This window comes from Ochotona princeps, chromosome 7 (assembly GCF_030435755.1).
Source record: "Ochotona princeps isolate mOchPri1 chromosome 7, mOchPri1.hap1, whole genome shotgun sequence".
Classification (NCBI taxonomy): Eukaryota; Metazoa; Chordata; class Mammalia; order Lagomorpha; family Ochotonidae; genus Ochotona; species Ochotona princeps.
In genome coordinates this window covers 11,027,822-11,042,495 of record NC_080838.1, presented here as the reverse complement: position 1 = coordinate 11,042,495, position 14,674 = coordinate 11,027,822, and the positions used below count along the sequence as shown (strand labels likewise).

Below are 14,674 nucleotides of genomic sequence, written 5' to 3'. Positions count from 1 at the left end.
CATCCCTAGGCTACCTCCTACCAGTGTACGGAGTGGGGACTAGGACAGGGTAGGTCACTAATTCCTATTCCTGGTGCAGTCACCTCACATATGCCACCTCCTCTCCCTGTCTGATGCCTGAAGCAAGAGTTAACTAGATTTCCATCACATCAGTCATGTACCAAATGATGAATCAGTCTTAAAAAAAATAAACCAAATTTTTTAAATGCCAAGAATCTATATCGTTAAGATTTGGTCTGAGTTTTAGAACAAGGAGATGAATCATTTTAATACTCTGTTCCCACAAAACCCACCCTTCATCTGGGAGAGATTTTTCCTTGGTAAGGAAGACATTATATTTTGGTCCTGTTACCCATTCTTTGCTATTTTACACATTCTATTTGGCATTGACTCAGCTTTGGGACCTGTATGTAGGGAATCTACTTGTCATGTCTATTTCAAAAGCTTTCGCACTAAAGAATGAATCACTCACACTTAATTCCTGGAGATAAGATGCCATTTGCTGGAATCTTCATTTCGTTTCCTTACACCCCTTTTTTGTTCTTAAAGAGTATCACTTTATTTCAAATGAAATTAGCAATCAAAAGAGAGAAATTGAAACTTACAGAAAATAATTTGCAGTATAAATCCTTGCTTTCATTTGTATAAGATGAACTAAAATGTGATATAGCAAGAAGAGTTCCTACAACCTTTTACAGTCTTGTTTAAAAATATGATAATTCCTCATTTCACAATTAAGGGAAAATGAAATAATCTATCCAATTTATACGCAGAATTTCTTCATTACTTCATTATTCCTTCAATGATTGTAGAGTATTATAAAGTCAAAGAAAAAGTCCTCACATTCTCATAACCCACTTTAATCTGAACACGGTAAACAAGAGAGTCAGGGAAAGTGCACTATTTGTGTTATAGTGAATGAGATTACACTGTTTATTTCCACTGTAGACTCATCTCAGTTTAATGTTTTTACTACTTCCTCCTTCAATGTTAAGATTTACCTCCTTGTTTACTAACTTAAAGTAAGAATTTCAGGAGAAAAGAAAAACTGAAGAAATCTGGGAAACAATTTTTAAACCCACCCAGTTTTATCAGGGAAAATGTTTTGAATGCAGGAAGTATTCTAACAGGAAAGACAGCCAGCCATCGCCAAAAATTAAAATACATATTCTTGCATGCCATACATAACAAGTTTCATGTGTGACTTTGATGGGGGGGGCGAGGATTCAGTGCTACTCTTTATGCAGCTGTGCTTAAAGAGGAAGATGACAACGACAGGATCAGACGGTAAAAAACTCTGGGTACAGATCCAACTTGTAGCTAAAAGATGCCTGGGGAAGGAGGCTGTAAAAAGATAAAACTCTTCTTAACAACTGTTCCAGAAGGGTGTGTAATTAGAAACCTGGAAAAGTTGTAAAAGTCCATGAGTGAAGCCACTTTGTTTTCCTCTCCTGATCCTCAGAAACTGGAGTCTGTTCTTCAAGTCATCATTCCAGACACTGCTTGGTGGTCTGTGTGATAATCTCAAAAGTTTGTCCTAATTCAAAAGAAGCATAAAGGAATTTTCAAGAAGGAAAAAAAAAACCCTCATTTTGATTTGTTTAGACTTGAACTTGGTCTGCCACATTCTGAGTTTCCCCGAGCTGACTAGCTACAGTGGAGAACCCACGTGGCTCAACCAGAAGAAGGCTAGGCAGGGACAGAGTTCAGCAGCTGGCAGGAATCCCAGCGCTTTTTAAGTCCACTTCATGTTGCACGTAACTACTAACATAATTCATCCTGTTATCTTACTCTGTTGTCAAGATCAGGCAGCTGTTTGGTTTTGCTACCTCCTTTCTCTTGATAACAAACAACCCCTAAACCTAACAGCTTTATCCCTACCATCCCTTATCCTGTCTCTCCATGTTGCCTATCAGGAGTTTGGACAATTCTGCACTTAGTGCATTTCAGTGGGCTCTGAGCTGGCCTGGTGGGTCCAACACTCCTATGGCTGGAACCCTGGCAGAGTCAGCTGGGTGTCTGAATCCAGCAGACCCCACCACCCTCTGCTTGGAATCTCAGAGCCTTTCACTCCAGCAGGCTCAAGGATCTGGGTGGAGCCTGCCCCTCATTCTGGAAGTCAGGCTTGGCACTGGTGAAGGATCATTCTAGTTGCATCTCGTTGGTTACAACCATCACAGCCTAGCCCGATTTAACAGCTCAGTTGAAGAACTGCTAGGAGGTATTTTTATTGCTGTTGTTGCTGTTGCTATGACACTATTTTTTCATGATATTGTAATATTAACACAAAGAACAGGTTCACTGACAATGTTCATATGATAACAGCTCATAGACAATGCTAAGAATATTCATTCAGTCCACCACACGTGGTTTCTCTTTGAAATTCTTCTTTGTTATATCTTAACCTTCATACATCCTTAAGAAAATTGGTTTATCTATCACCTAGCAGATATGAATCTTGATCATTATAAAGAGTCAGGTTTGCCGTTAATAAACTACATGAAGGGTTAAAGATAAAAATGCCACTTTATAGGAGTGACAACTTTTGTAAAAAGAGTTTGTAACACAAGAAAGCATTCACTGACAGATGTTAAGCAAATACTTTTAATTACAATTTTAAGTTTTATTTGAGAGGCAAAGAGTCAGAATCAGAGGTAGAGCTCTTTCATCTATCAGTTCACTCCCTACAAAGCAGCGGGTTGGGCCAGACAGAAGTCAGAAGCCAAGAATTGAATCCAGGTTTCCCACGTGGGTGGCAGGGACCCGGCTACTTGAGTCATCATCAGCTGCTTAGCAGGAGGCTCATTAGCAAGAAGCAGAAATGAGAGTAGAGTTGGGACTTGAACCCATGACTCAGACAGGGAATGCAGGCTTCCCTACAAGGGTCTTCACTACCGTGCCCACGCTTTTTGGATTTTGTTTTTTTAAGATTCAATGCTTCACTTACTTATGTATTTATTTGAAAGGCAGTGTGATAGGGAGAGAGCAGTGACAGAAAAAGGAAGGGGGCGGGGGAAGAGAGAGAGAAAGTGAGAGAGAGAGAAGAGAGGAAACAGGAAGATGGAGAGATATCAAACTTCTATCCACTGATTTAGTTCCCAAATGATCATAACAGCCCTGGGTGGCCCAGACCAAAGCCAGGAGGCAGGAATTCTATTCAGGTTTCTCATGTGAGTAGAGAGACTCAAGTCCTTCAGCCACCACCTGCTGCTTCCCAGACACATTAACAGGAAACTGGATCATATGCAGAACAGCCAACACTCAATTCAACACTCAAATGTCATTGTCCACAGATGGCCCACGCTGCATCTCAACCAGGTATGTCACAACACCAACCTCCCAGAAGAGTTTTTAAAGACATCTGAACTGCCTTTTAATTCCCTTAATGGAGTAATCCCTTTTAAACGAATGAATCTAGGAAAATCATTCAATAAGAATGAAAATTTTATATAAAGACATAATTTTAGGCATATTATTCACAGCACCAGAAGTGATATGAATACAGGAAAAAGATTTAAGTAAATTACCTCTGTGTCTATTCTACTCTGTGTTAAATTGGTGAGTGCTATGCCTTTGCAGAAACATAGGAGAGTGTTTTTCCATGTAAATAAAGCTAAAAATAAAATAGTAACCAATATTATTATAGTCTATGTCCAAACCATGCCTATGAGAATAGAAATGGGCAGAGGATAAGAAATAAAAATAGACTCTGTTGAAGTAGCATCTTTCAGTTTATTCTAGCTTATAATACTTTAAAATTCTTTCAGTCCCAAAGTATCTTAATGTAATGACTGTTCCAGACCAAACCTTAAAGTATCAATAAGCATTCATTGAATACCTCTGATCTTGAAAACGTGTGAACATCCATTCATAAACACTGAGAGTAACAAATATCTTTTACATAAATAAAACATAAAATTCATACTTTTATTTTGGCATATCACGTGGCCAGATATAAAGTGATGTAATGGGAAAAGACTCTACTGAGAGTTGGCAAACCAAAGGCCTGGCCCTGCCTCCCCGTGAACACTAGAGGCCAGGCAGAAGACTTGGCAGCTGGCCAGTCTCTGGGCTCCCAGTCCTCAGGTTCCCAACCAGAACACCACAGGGACGATCATCACCCCAGAGGCCGCCCCTTGTTTTTATAATATCTGACTCTGAGTTTCTAAAAGTAGCAACTTTTCATCTGTTGCCTAACTCAGGGCCAGCCTGAAAAATGGGAGAATATTCAGACCATAATATGCTACTGGTTTAGGCCACTAAAGTCAGACAATGCATAGTAAGGAAACCCATTATCTGTTCAGCATCTTTTGTTCTAAATATGCTGACCACCCTACAAAATGTCTGCTCTGGGGAAGTTATGTTCTCAAGGAAAGAAAGGACATAGAGAATAACAATATAAATATGCAAAACATTCAGTTTGTCACATGGTAGCAAATGTTATGGGAAAAAGAAAACTGCAAACAGGAACATTCTGGGAGGAGAGTTATATCCTGGGGCAGGTGTTTGGTACAGTAGTATGACATCCTTTGCGACACCCACGTCTGATCCCATACATGAGTGCATGGCTTCAGGTCCTGGCTCAATTCCTGCTTCCTGCTTCCTGCTTCCTGCTTCCTGCTTCCTGCTGATGTGTATCCTAGGAGGCAGCAGATGATGGCTCAACTACTTGGATCCTTGCCTCTTACAAGGGAAACCCAGATGAAGTTCCCAGCGCCTGGCCCATCCCTGAATGGTGACAGGCATTTGAGGGAGTGAACCAAGGGACAGAGATTACTCTTCCTTTCTTTCCTTCAAATGACAATGTAAATAAATATGTAAGGGTCTCCATGAAAAGACATAACTGAGTAAAAACTGAAGGAAATAAAAAAGCAGCTCTGAAGATTGTGGAGTGTTCCCATATAGATGGAAAAGCATCAGAGGGTTTGAGGCAAGGGTGCCATGATCAAACTTAAAGGCTCATTTTGGCTGCTGTAGAATATGGCGAGGCAAAGTAGACACAAGGAAACCAGTTAACGCAGAACAATGAATAGTGAGATGGTGAGGAGTAGAGGCATTTGAGCATATCTCAAGGGAAGACATGAGACTTGCTAAAGGATAGCTTGGAATGTGGGGAAGCCCACTGGAGGTCCTAGTGAGCAGCTGGACCCATGAGTCCGGAACTGGAGGTGAAGTTCCAAGGTGAGTTACACATTTGGGAATTTGCAGTGTGCCAAGGGTTTAAATAACAATCTAGCCATGGACTGGATGAGATCATCGAGAGAAAGCGTACAGATTTAAAAAGAGAGAGTTGCAGGATTATATTGTAAGAGAAATCCAATTGTAACAATGCGGGGAGAGGGTTGGGTACTGCCATGGAAAGGAGGCTTGGCCAATAAGCCAGGAGGGAAACCAGAAGAACACAGTGTAAGCCATGTGAACAAAGTACTGCGGAATAGGGGGATTGTTTCTGGAATAGGTGCTGTTGGATCTGTACCTGCAATTTTTTTTGTGACAAGTGAAAATGTTGTAGCTACTGATCAAAAGCTTATAAACTAAGTTATAAACAAGTATCACACCTGGCAAGAAGGGCATGTTTGTATGTGTCTTGTGTCATATCTCAAATAGAAATCACTTTGGGGACATCTGGAACTTCATATTTTTACACCTTTCCCCATCTCCACAATCACAAATATCAATGCTGATTGACTTCAACTGTCTTGTTGTTGTTGTTTTCCTTATCTCCTAGAGTTGTTAGAACGATCAGTGTAGTTACCAATGGAAAATAACCTAAATCTCCCTTAAGTGAATTCATGAAGGAGATGACTGAATCATTTGCAAAACTATACTCTAAGAATTACTTCTACATATATTTTTAAAGAGTTATTTTTATTAGAAAGGCAGATTTACAGAGAGAAGGAGATCTTCTGTCTGCTGGTTCACTCCCCAAGTGGCTGCAATGGCCAGAGCTGAGCTGATCCCAAACCAGTAGACAGGAGCCTCCTTCGGGTCTCCCAAGCAGGTACAGGTCCCATCCTCTACTGCTCTCTCAGGCCACAATCAGGAAACTAGACAAGAAGTAAAGCATCTAGAACAGAAACTGGCACTTAAATAGGACCCCAGCATGTGCAAGGCGAGGATTCTGCCACTGAGCCATCATGCCAGCCCCACTTTTACTCATTAAAAATGTTTAAATTCTATTGGATCATGGATATGTAATACCCTGAGAAGTCATGACACATCATAAAATGAAATAAGTTGGTGAATATGAGGAGTCTTCAAGAATTTCATACTATTAGAAACCTTGTAATTCTATGTCCCATGAACTTTCTGAAGCTTCCTTACATATTCATTATAATATGTTGGGGGGCCAGCACAGTAGCTAAGCAGGCTAATCCTCTCCCTTTGGCATCGGACTCCCATATGGGCACCTGTTCATGTCACAGCTGCTCCACTTCCCATCCAGCTCCCAGCTTATGGCCTGGGAAAACCATGGAGGATTTCCCCCAAGTCCTTGGGCCACTGCATTCATGTGGGAAATCCAGAAAAATCTCTTGGCTCCTCACTTCAAATCAGCTCAGTTCTGGCCATTTCAGTCATGAGGAGCAAACCAACAGATGAAGGATCTCTCTTGCTGTCACTTCTATCTGTATATCTGCTTTACAAATAAAAATAATTTTTAAAATATGTTGACCACATTTTCTTTCCTAAACCGCTTTCCATCTCAGATCTTGGTTAGGAAATCTGACTTTCCCTGTGATGAGATAAGGCATTTTATTTGACTAAGTTTAGACACAAGAAGAAAAAATTAATGTAGCTCACTTGAAAGCTCTGGCATATAGACTTCTCGCCATCATTCCTTTTAGCTTTTAATGCAGCAAAGAAACATAAACAGAGATGGAAAGCAAAACAAACAGCAATCTTGATCCCACTGGAATAACCATAAATTTTAAAAGGCAATCTTGGCAGTGTCGTAAAAGGATTGTCTTGTTCTGTTTGCATAGCCATTTTTTCTTCTATTCTGAATTAGTCATGACTTTTCCTAGAAGTTTTTCTGGTATATCAATCTTCTTGGTCCTAAAAAAAACTTTTCCAAAACATTTTTCTAGCAAATTCAGCTGTTTATTGATCATGTGGCAACAGTGTAACACACCCAAAGCTATAGGTTCTAATCTATAAGTAATTCTGCTGAAAAATGAGGCAGCATAATTCCTACAATTGTGTTTTCACAAATGTACCACGTACACATACTGACAGTACACTCAGTATGAGTGATGCAGGCTCACCCTGGGGCTTGTAGGAAGCTTATGTTTTGCCAGGCCTTTGTTGATTAAATCCTCTGCATTAAGTTACATGGCCCATGTACCCTTGCGCACCTGTCTCCAGTGCCATGATCTTACTGCCTTCTTCTGGAACTAACAAAAACTAAGAAAATGTTTCCTTTCCATTACACCAGCAACAAATATTTCAGGAATGAAACCACAAAACTACCATGCCATGTCAAAAACCTTTTCTTAATAATACATCTGGAATGAGTTAGCATTAGACCATCACATCAGGTCAAAGAGCATGGTTTTTAAACTAAACCTTTCTTACACCTAATGTTTAAAACTATTATTGTAAAAATATTAAACAATAAAATAAGCATAAATTCTTAAAACCATATAGTTCCTTGATTACTCTCGTTTAATTACATTGATAATCTCTACCCAATAGGAACCATTTTTTTTTTTTTCTCTTAAATTTCAACCCTAAAGATTAGGAACCAAGGTGTCTTCAACTCAGCTTTACATACCCTAGCTCAGGACCGAAATTCAAGAGACTTAGTCATTCTTTGACATTTATCAAAAATATTATTTACTAAAACTGCCACTTGAGACTATCCCACTGTGATCATATTATTTACTTACTTACTTACTTCTGTATGTGAGAAAAGGAGATACAGAGATCTCCCATATACTGGGTCACTCCCCAAATGACTGAAATGTCCCCTACCTCATCCCTGAAGCCAAAAGCCAGGTCTCCCACAGGGGAAGCAGGAATGCAGTCACCTTAAGCCATCTCTGCTGCCTTCCAGGGTCTGCATTAGCAAAATGTTGGATTCAGAACCAGGAATTAATCCAGGCACTCCAGTGAAGACACAGGCATCTTATCCACTAGGCAAATACCCACCGCTCATGATCATATGTTGAAGACAGAAGGATATGGTAGAAATCTATGCTAACTACTCGCTAAGGATATGAAGACACACTTTATAATCCTGCATGTTTTCTTTTATAAATATATAAAAAGAAGACAGATTAGTACAAGTACCAGCAACTCCCACTAATGTTTCCATGGTCGAGTCTTCCCTCAGGCTAAAAGCAAGAGGCATCCCTATTCCTTGGTTCTGGGCCCAGAACTCTCTTGAGACTCATCAGTGTCTCACATCAGTGAGTGTATCACTCTCAGACCTGCTAGGCAGCTGTTTTGTAAATGTAAGAAGATGCGAAAGATTCCACTTGTTTTTCACATTAGAACCCAGAAAATTCCTAAAAGCCAGTGGTGGCTTGGTGAACATGGGAGAGAACTTTCCAGCATTTTTAATTTTTGTTATAATGGAAATACATCTAAAAAAATTTAACAACTTGATTTTATCACCCGACTTTTCTTTGTTTCCTTCCAGGTACAGAGCAGTTGCCTCCTGGAGTCGTGTTCAAGGCATTGGGATTCCCTTGATTACAGCCATTGAAATCGTGTCCATCTGGATCCTTTCCTTTATCCTGGCCATCCCTGAAACCATTGGCTTTGTCATGGTGCCCTTTGAATACAGGGGTGAACAGCACAAAACCTGTATGCTAAATGCCACCTCAAAATTCATGGAGGTACTATTGGTTTGTAAAATGTGTAAAATGCACTCAGTTTAAAAAGTTACTACAGGATAGAATCTGCTTCACCATCAGAAGACTTGTTGCATCCTCTCAAGGCAAGATAGGCTTTACTCTGTCAGTTCAGTCCAGTGTCCTTGAACTGCATGCAATGTAAGTGGCAGATCAGTCTTTATCTTGCCACTCTTGTTTGTTGCATGGCAGTAGACAAAACTCTTGTGCTGCACCAAACTAAGAACTCCGAAACTGAGAGAAAACAGGATTGGAGGTACAAGATGACTTCAAAAAGTCTCTGAAAAAAATGGAATGATAAATTTAGGGGCTAATGCTGTGACACAGCAAATGAAGCTAGCATCTCCAATGCCAGCTTCTGCTATGAATGCTGGTTCATATCCAGGCTGCTCCTCTTCCAGTTCAACTCCCTACTAATACACTTGGGAAAAGCAACAGATGACTCTAGTGCTTGGGCTGCTGCCACCCATGTGGGAGACCCAGAAGAAACTCCTCACTCCTTGCTTCTGCCTAGCCTAGCCCTGGCCATTGCTACCAGCGGGGGAGTTCACCAGTGGTAGAAGCACTCTCTCTTACTATCTCTTGCTTTCTCTCTCTCCTTCTCTGTATCTCTTTCAGGTTAAATAAATAAATCTTTTTATAGAATCTATGTTGGTGCCAAAAACTTTAAATATGTGATTGTTTTTTTCATGATACACATTTCCATGAACATTTTAGAGAACCTGAATTTGCATGGACTTCATTTAGTTTGCACTATGTGGATTTAATTTATTTCTCACCAACATAAGCCTACCATTGAATTCTATTTTTCATGAACCTTTTGAAGCGCTCTCATGTATGTAGCTAACAGTGTTTGCATCTATACTACATTTTTCCTGTTATAAAGTGGAACATAAGTTCCACTTGACAGACATGTGGATGTTTATTCTGTGTTACACAGGGAAACTATACATTGCTCACTCATAATTTTAAAGATGTGTTTACTAGTTCAAAGTAGCAAGTAGTGTTAACATAATAGCATGGATTCTATGATCAATATACAATTAATATAAACATAAATACAATACTTAAAACTGCCAAAAATTTTAGAAGGTGCTGTAGCTTAACAAATTCAGTTATTCTTTAGCACATCTGACCACATTAAAGTTTCTCTGAAAAATTTAATCACATGATTGTATTAGGAAACATGATGAAAATGCATATTTCCTTTGCTAAACTAGTTACATGTGGACTGTGCATGAAAACCAAAAGGATAACTATTTCTCTTAAATCAGCATAATTGAATGCTTTGATGTGCGTTTCATGCAGCTCAGATTCCACACATAATCATTCACAGACCTTTCCAGGTACATTTTCTTAACTTGGAAAATTCAAAAACTTAGTGGTTTTCAAGTTAACCCATTACTCTGCTAGGAAACTCTGATGTTACAATTAAAAGTACCCAGGAAAACTGCCAAGCTGGCAACCTTACAATCAAGGTCTTCTATTATCAACTGACTTTTTAATAAGGTCAGTCTCCACAGTGAAAAACAAAGAAGACAATAGGAGGTTATCAGAATTTGGGCTATGTAAATAAGCAATCCAGATATTGCAGACAATTCATTAGAGAAGGAGGCTATCACTAACTCTCCGAGCAAAACAGAATGCAATGACTTCCTTCCTAAAGACTGGCTCTCCTGTATTGCTGTAGTCATGCAGCAATGACTACTGTTTGCACAGGTGTGTAGGGTGACAGAAGAGAGGTATGAATGGAAGGAATAGTATCTTAGAGTTCATTTCAAGACGAAAGTCCCATTTTTTCCTTAACTTTATTTCCCCTCTTTCTTCCTCCTTTACTTTGCCCTTCCCTAGACAGATCTAAGGCACTCCCACATCTTTGCTGATGACCCCTCTCTCAGGAGTCTCTCCCATGGAAGGGGCAAGGAGACTCCATCACAGCCCTTCTGCAGCTGTCTCTGGGTCATTCACACCCAGCCAGCCATGCCCAGGAAGGAGCTACAAAAGAAGGAGTGGGGATACACAAAGGAGTGTTTGTGTTGTACTTCAAAAAAACATTTTTTTAATAGGCCTTTCTGCTTTTTCTTTTAAGTTCAGTACTGAAATCCATCCAGTGTGATGGGGATATGAAAATATTTATATAAGCATATTTGAGTAAACTAACTCTTTTGGAAGTTTGCACTTAACCTGAGGATACACACTGCAAGGATCTGAGCTTGGATGGGAAAAAAATTATGTTTATTTTCACTGACTTCTAACTGAAATTTGTCATTTCCTTTGATTGTGAATAAAAGCAACAAATCACAGTTGTATTTAGAGGTGCCCCTTTCACTAATAGAAATAACACATTTTCGTGCCCTATACATTTTTGCACACACGTGTCAAACTGTCATTTATACCCTGTACTACTCCAAAATTCTAGGGATCATTGAAACCACCTTGGTATTTATTATTTTAATAAACACATGTGTTACTATAGAATTTTATTTTTAACATTTTGAGAGCTGTAACTTGCTGTAATTGGTTTATTTTATTTCCTCATAAGAGATTATAGTATTTACCACACTTCCAAAAGGAGTCTATGGCATAAAAACAGTTAAGGATCCCGACACCGAAAGTTTTTGTCTTTGGGAACCATTTTTAGATCATTTGAATTGATATGTTATAAATGTAGCTTACAGGACCTCTTTCTATATTCAGAAACCATCCAGCTTCCAGTGTTCACAGAGAGGCAAGATTATTTTTTACTGTGGGAACTGAGATATTACGGGAGGCTGCATTAACCTTAGTAAATAAACAATCTGTAAGGAAAGAAAAGCATTGCTTCCCAAGTTGGTGATTAATTTAGTGGGAAGAAGTATTGAGATTATTTTCCAGCTTCCATTTTTATAGAATATTAAATTCCCTCCTCTTAAGAGACATAAAACTGAATAATCTTGGTATTTACAAATCCTCTTTACCCCGGGGAGATATGCATAACTGTGCTTGCAGATAAGGTATGCGGCTTCAATGGCTTCCAGGTGGTAAGTATTAAAAGAGGGAAAAAGGGCACAGTTATTGATTGCTGGAACTGGCTGGATGTGAGGTCACATAGCTGGCATGCCAGACAAAGGGTTAAATCCCATTAACCAAAGCTACACAGATAAGCCATTCATAACCTTCACCATTTCCAAACAATACGTTCACTTAAAGTACACTTCAACCTCAATAGTCAAAAGTGAAGCAGGCACTAGCAAAAACTTGAAATTCATCAATAAACAGGCCTCAAATCACGCTTTATGGGCTTTGTAAAGAAATTCTTGTTATTCACTGAGGCTCTTCCATTGTGTAATTGAAATCGACTTCAGTTTACAGAAGTGTTTTTGTTGGGATAATTTTTAGATACAGTTTCCTCATGTATTGTTAAAATCCCAGGATCATTTATGGAGTTTCAAAGCTGATTAAGTATTGAGCAATACCCAAAGCCCACTAATTAGGTGGGTAGTTCAAAAAGTTTATGGAAAATGGAATTACAAGTTGACTTGGGTGCAAAAATATTTTTAAATTGATGCATGGTTTTTTCATAATATATGTTCCCTGTGAATTTTGTGCGTACCCCTGCAGACAAGCCAAGAACTTGAAAATGCAAATGTATCCATCTACAATGTAAAGCTGCTGAAGCTCCCAGAGGCCTTGTACAGTTGACTTATGTTATTCTGTCCCCTCTATGCCTTCTTCACAGTTCTACCAAGATGTAAAGGACTGGTGGCTCTTCGGCTTCTATTTCTGTATGCCACTGGTGTGCACCGCAATCTTCTATACCCTCATGACCTGTGAGATGTTGAACCGAAGGAACGGCAGCCTGAGGATTGCCCTCAGCGAACATCTCAAACAGGTACATCTACCAAGATCATGAAAATATGGCCAAGGTTGTTTTGTCTTTGACAATAACAACCTGACAAATACAAGTGCAGTCATGTGCCAGATACTAATATTCTGGTCCAGTGACACCCTACATAAGAGGGTGGTGGACCCAGAAGATTCTAATGGGTGAAAAATGCCAGTTGCCTATTCCTGTACTGTTCCTTTTCTAGATTTAGTTTGTTTAGATGCAGAATACAATACTAGGTTTTGCCTGTATCAGACAGTAAAATAACAATTTGAAAATGGAATCATGGGGGTGTTCAAAGCAGCCTGTGCTATACAAAGTTAGTGAGGTTATGAGATAAAATCACAGAGAAACTTTATTCACAAATGAGGGGAGATTGGACCTTCAAAGAGCCACAGGACTTGGTGAGGAAGAACAAAAACCTAGCTGAAGAATGGGCACCATTTTTGTGGTAAGTAGGAAACAGGAATTTAAGCTTATTAAAGCAACATCTACAGTAAGACCTTTAATAGGAAATTGGTTCCAAGTTCTAGAACAAAATTAAGCAGGTTAATAGGAGGCTAGTGCTGGTAGCTCCTGGAAAGCAAATAAAATGGTTAAAGCTTTGGTCCTTAGAGGGCAAAGCTTGAACTCCTTGGCTCTGCAACCTTAGTCAAACTGCCTCATCTACAAGCTTCTACTTTTTCATAAAATAGATGTAGTGACATGCCGTTAGGATTACCTAAGGCGTCAGAAGTACCTGATGGTTCCCAGCTCCCGCTAGGAATTCATCAAATGTTAATTTCTATTAATTCAAAAAGTAAAATTAGGAGTGTTGGCCATGTCTCATCCCAATGGAGAATATGAAAATGTCTAACCGTACCAAGTTAATGTGAGTTATTAATGAAGCCTGTTTATCTGTCTTATATAATTTCCACACACCAGCATCATTCCTCATCAGCAGCTCTTTTTGGGTGCTATACTGCTTTTTCTGAGCCTCAGTTCCCCATCTAGAAATTGGGCATAATAACATGTGAGTCAGTATTCCTGTGAACATGAAAGGAATGAACGTGCATGCGTGTACTTTGTAAAGTCTCTCATACCACACAAATGGTAGCTATTATCTTTTATGGACATTGAGCAGGAAAAATGCATTGAGAAACCTTGGTCTGACTTTGTTCAGGCATGCATGTTCCATATACTCCAAAAGTGAATACATTAAGCATGTATTACCTTTCACTCCTGCACTGGAGTTCATTCACAATGGAGAATTTGGGGGAAAAAAGTTTTCATGTTGAGTTTTGTGTCGCCACCATATCTAACGTGATACCTGTTCTCACAGTAACTGAATCAGGAATGGGAATACTAACGTACTTTACATTTCTATCACGTTTCATTTTTCAAGAGCATTTCCATGTCTTTTTCTTATTTGATTCCTCCAAGCGTCCTATGAGATGGGTCAGATATTATCCATTTTACAGGTGGCTAAGAGGTTTACTCAGCTAAATGGAGATAAAAACCGATTTGGTTCTTGTATAGGAGACATTCTGTCTACTCACCTTCAGAGCTGTTTCATTCCTACTCGCAGACAAGCAAAGCTGGCTGGGCATCCTTCACTGAGACCATGGCAAGCTCGTGCAGAAAAGCGTAGCATTGCAACCCTTTGACTTTGTCTTGTGTCTTGCTGTGTGTCTTACTCTGGTTTCTCTTCATTACAATGGCAACAGCTTTATCAGTTAGATTCTTTGAATGCTGGTAAGAGAAAACTCCAAATTACAGTGAGGTGCCTGAGTAGGGGCTTATCTTCCTCCCACAGCAAGAAGTTCAGATGTCATTGGTTCAGTAGTCCATGAATGCAAAGGCCAGATGTCTGCTCTTCTTCTCATCTTTCCTTCATCCTTGGAAGACAGCAGTGGCTGCTGCAAAGGGATGATTGTAGGAATATATTAATGTGCACGTAACCAAGGAGTGT

At 39.4% G+C, this 14,674-nt stretch overlaps 1 protein-coding gene and 1 long non-coding RNA gene across 8 annotated transcripts in view; one reads left to right on the top strand and one right to left on the bottom strand.

Annotated features, from left to right (window-relative positions):
• Nucleotides 1–14,674, bottom strand: part of LOC131480799 (uncharacterized) — a 121,498-nt gene that overhangs the window by 7,399 nt on the left and 99,425 nt on the right. For all 6 annotated transcript variants that reach the window (XR_009245826.1, XR_009245828.1, XR_009245829.1 and 3 more), the window contains one exon: nucleotides 14,262–14,621. This is a non-coding gene — a long non-coding RNA (uncharacterized LOC131480799). The remainder of the gene's footprint in view (nucleotides 1–14,261; nucleotides 14,622–14,674) is intronic.
• Nucleotides 1–14,674, top strand: part of EDNRA (endothelin receptor type A) — a 64,393-nt gene that overhangs the window by 44,085 nt on the left and 5,634 nt on the right. For both annotated transcript variants that reach the window (XM_058666790.1, XM_004588128.4), the window contains exons 4-5: nucleotides 8,645–8,843; nucleotides 12,577–12,729. In XM_058666790.1, the coding sequence (XP_058522773.1) occupies nucleotides 8,645–8,843; nucleotides 12,577–12,729 (352 nt within the window). The remainder of the gene's footprint in view (nucleotides 1–8,644; nucleotides 8,844–12,576; nucleotides 12,730–14,674) is intronic.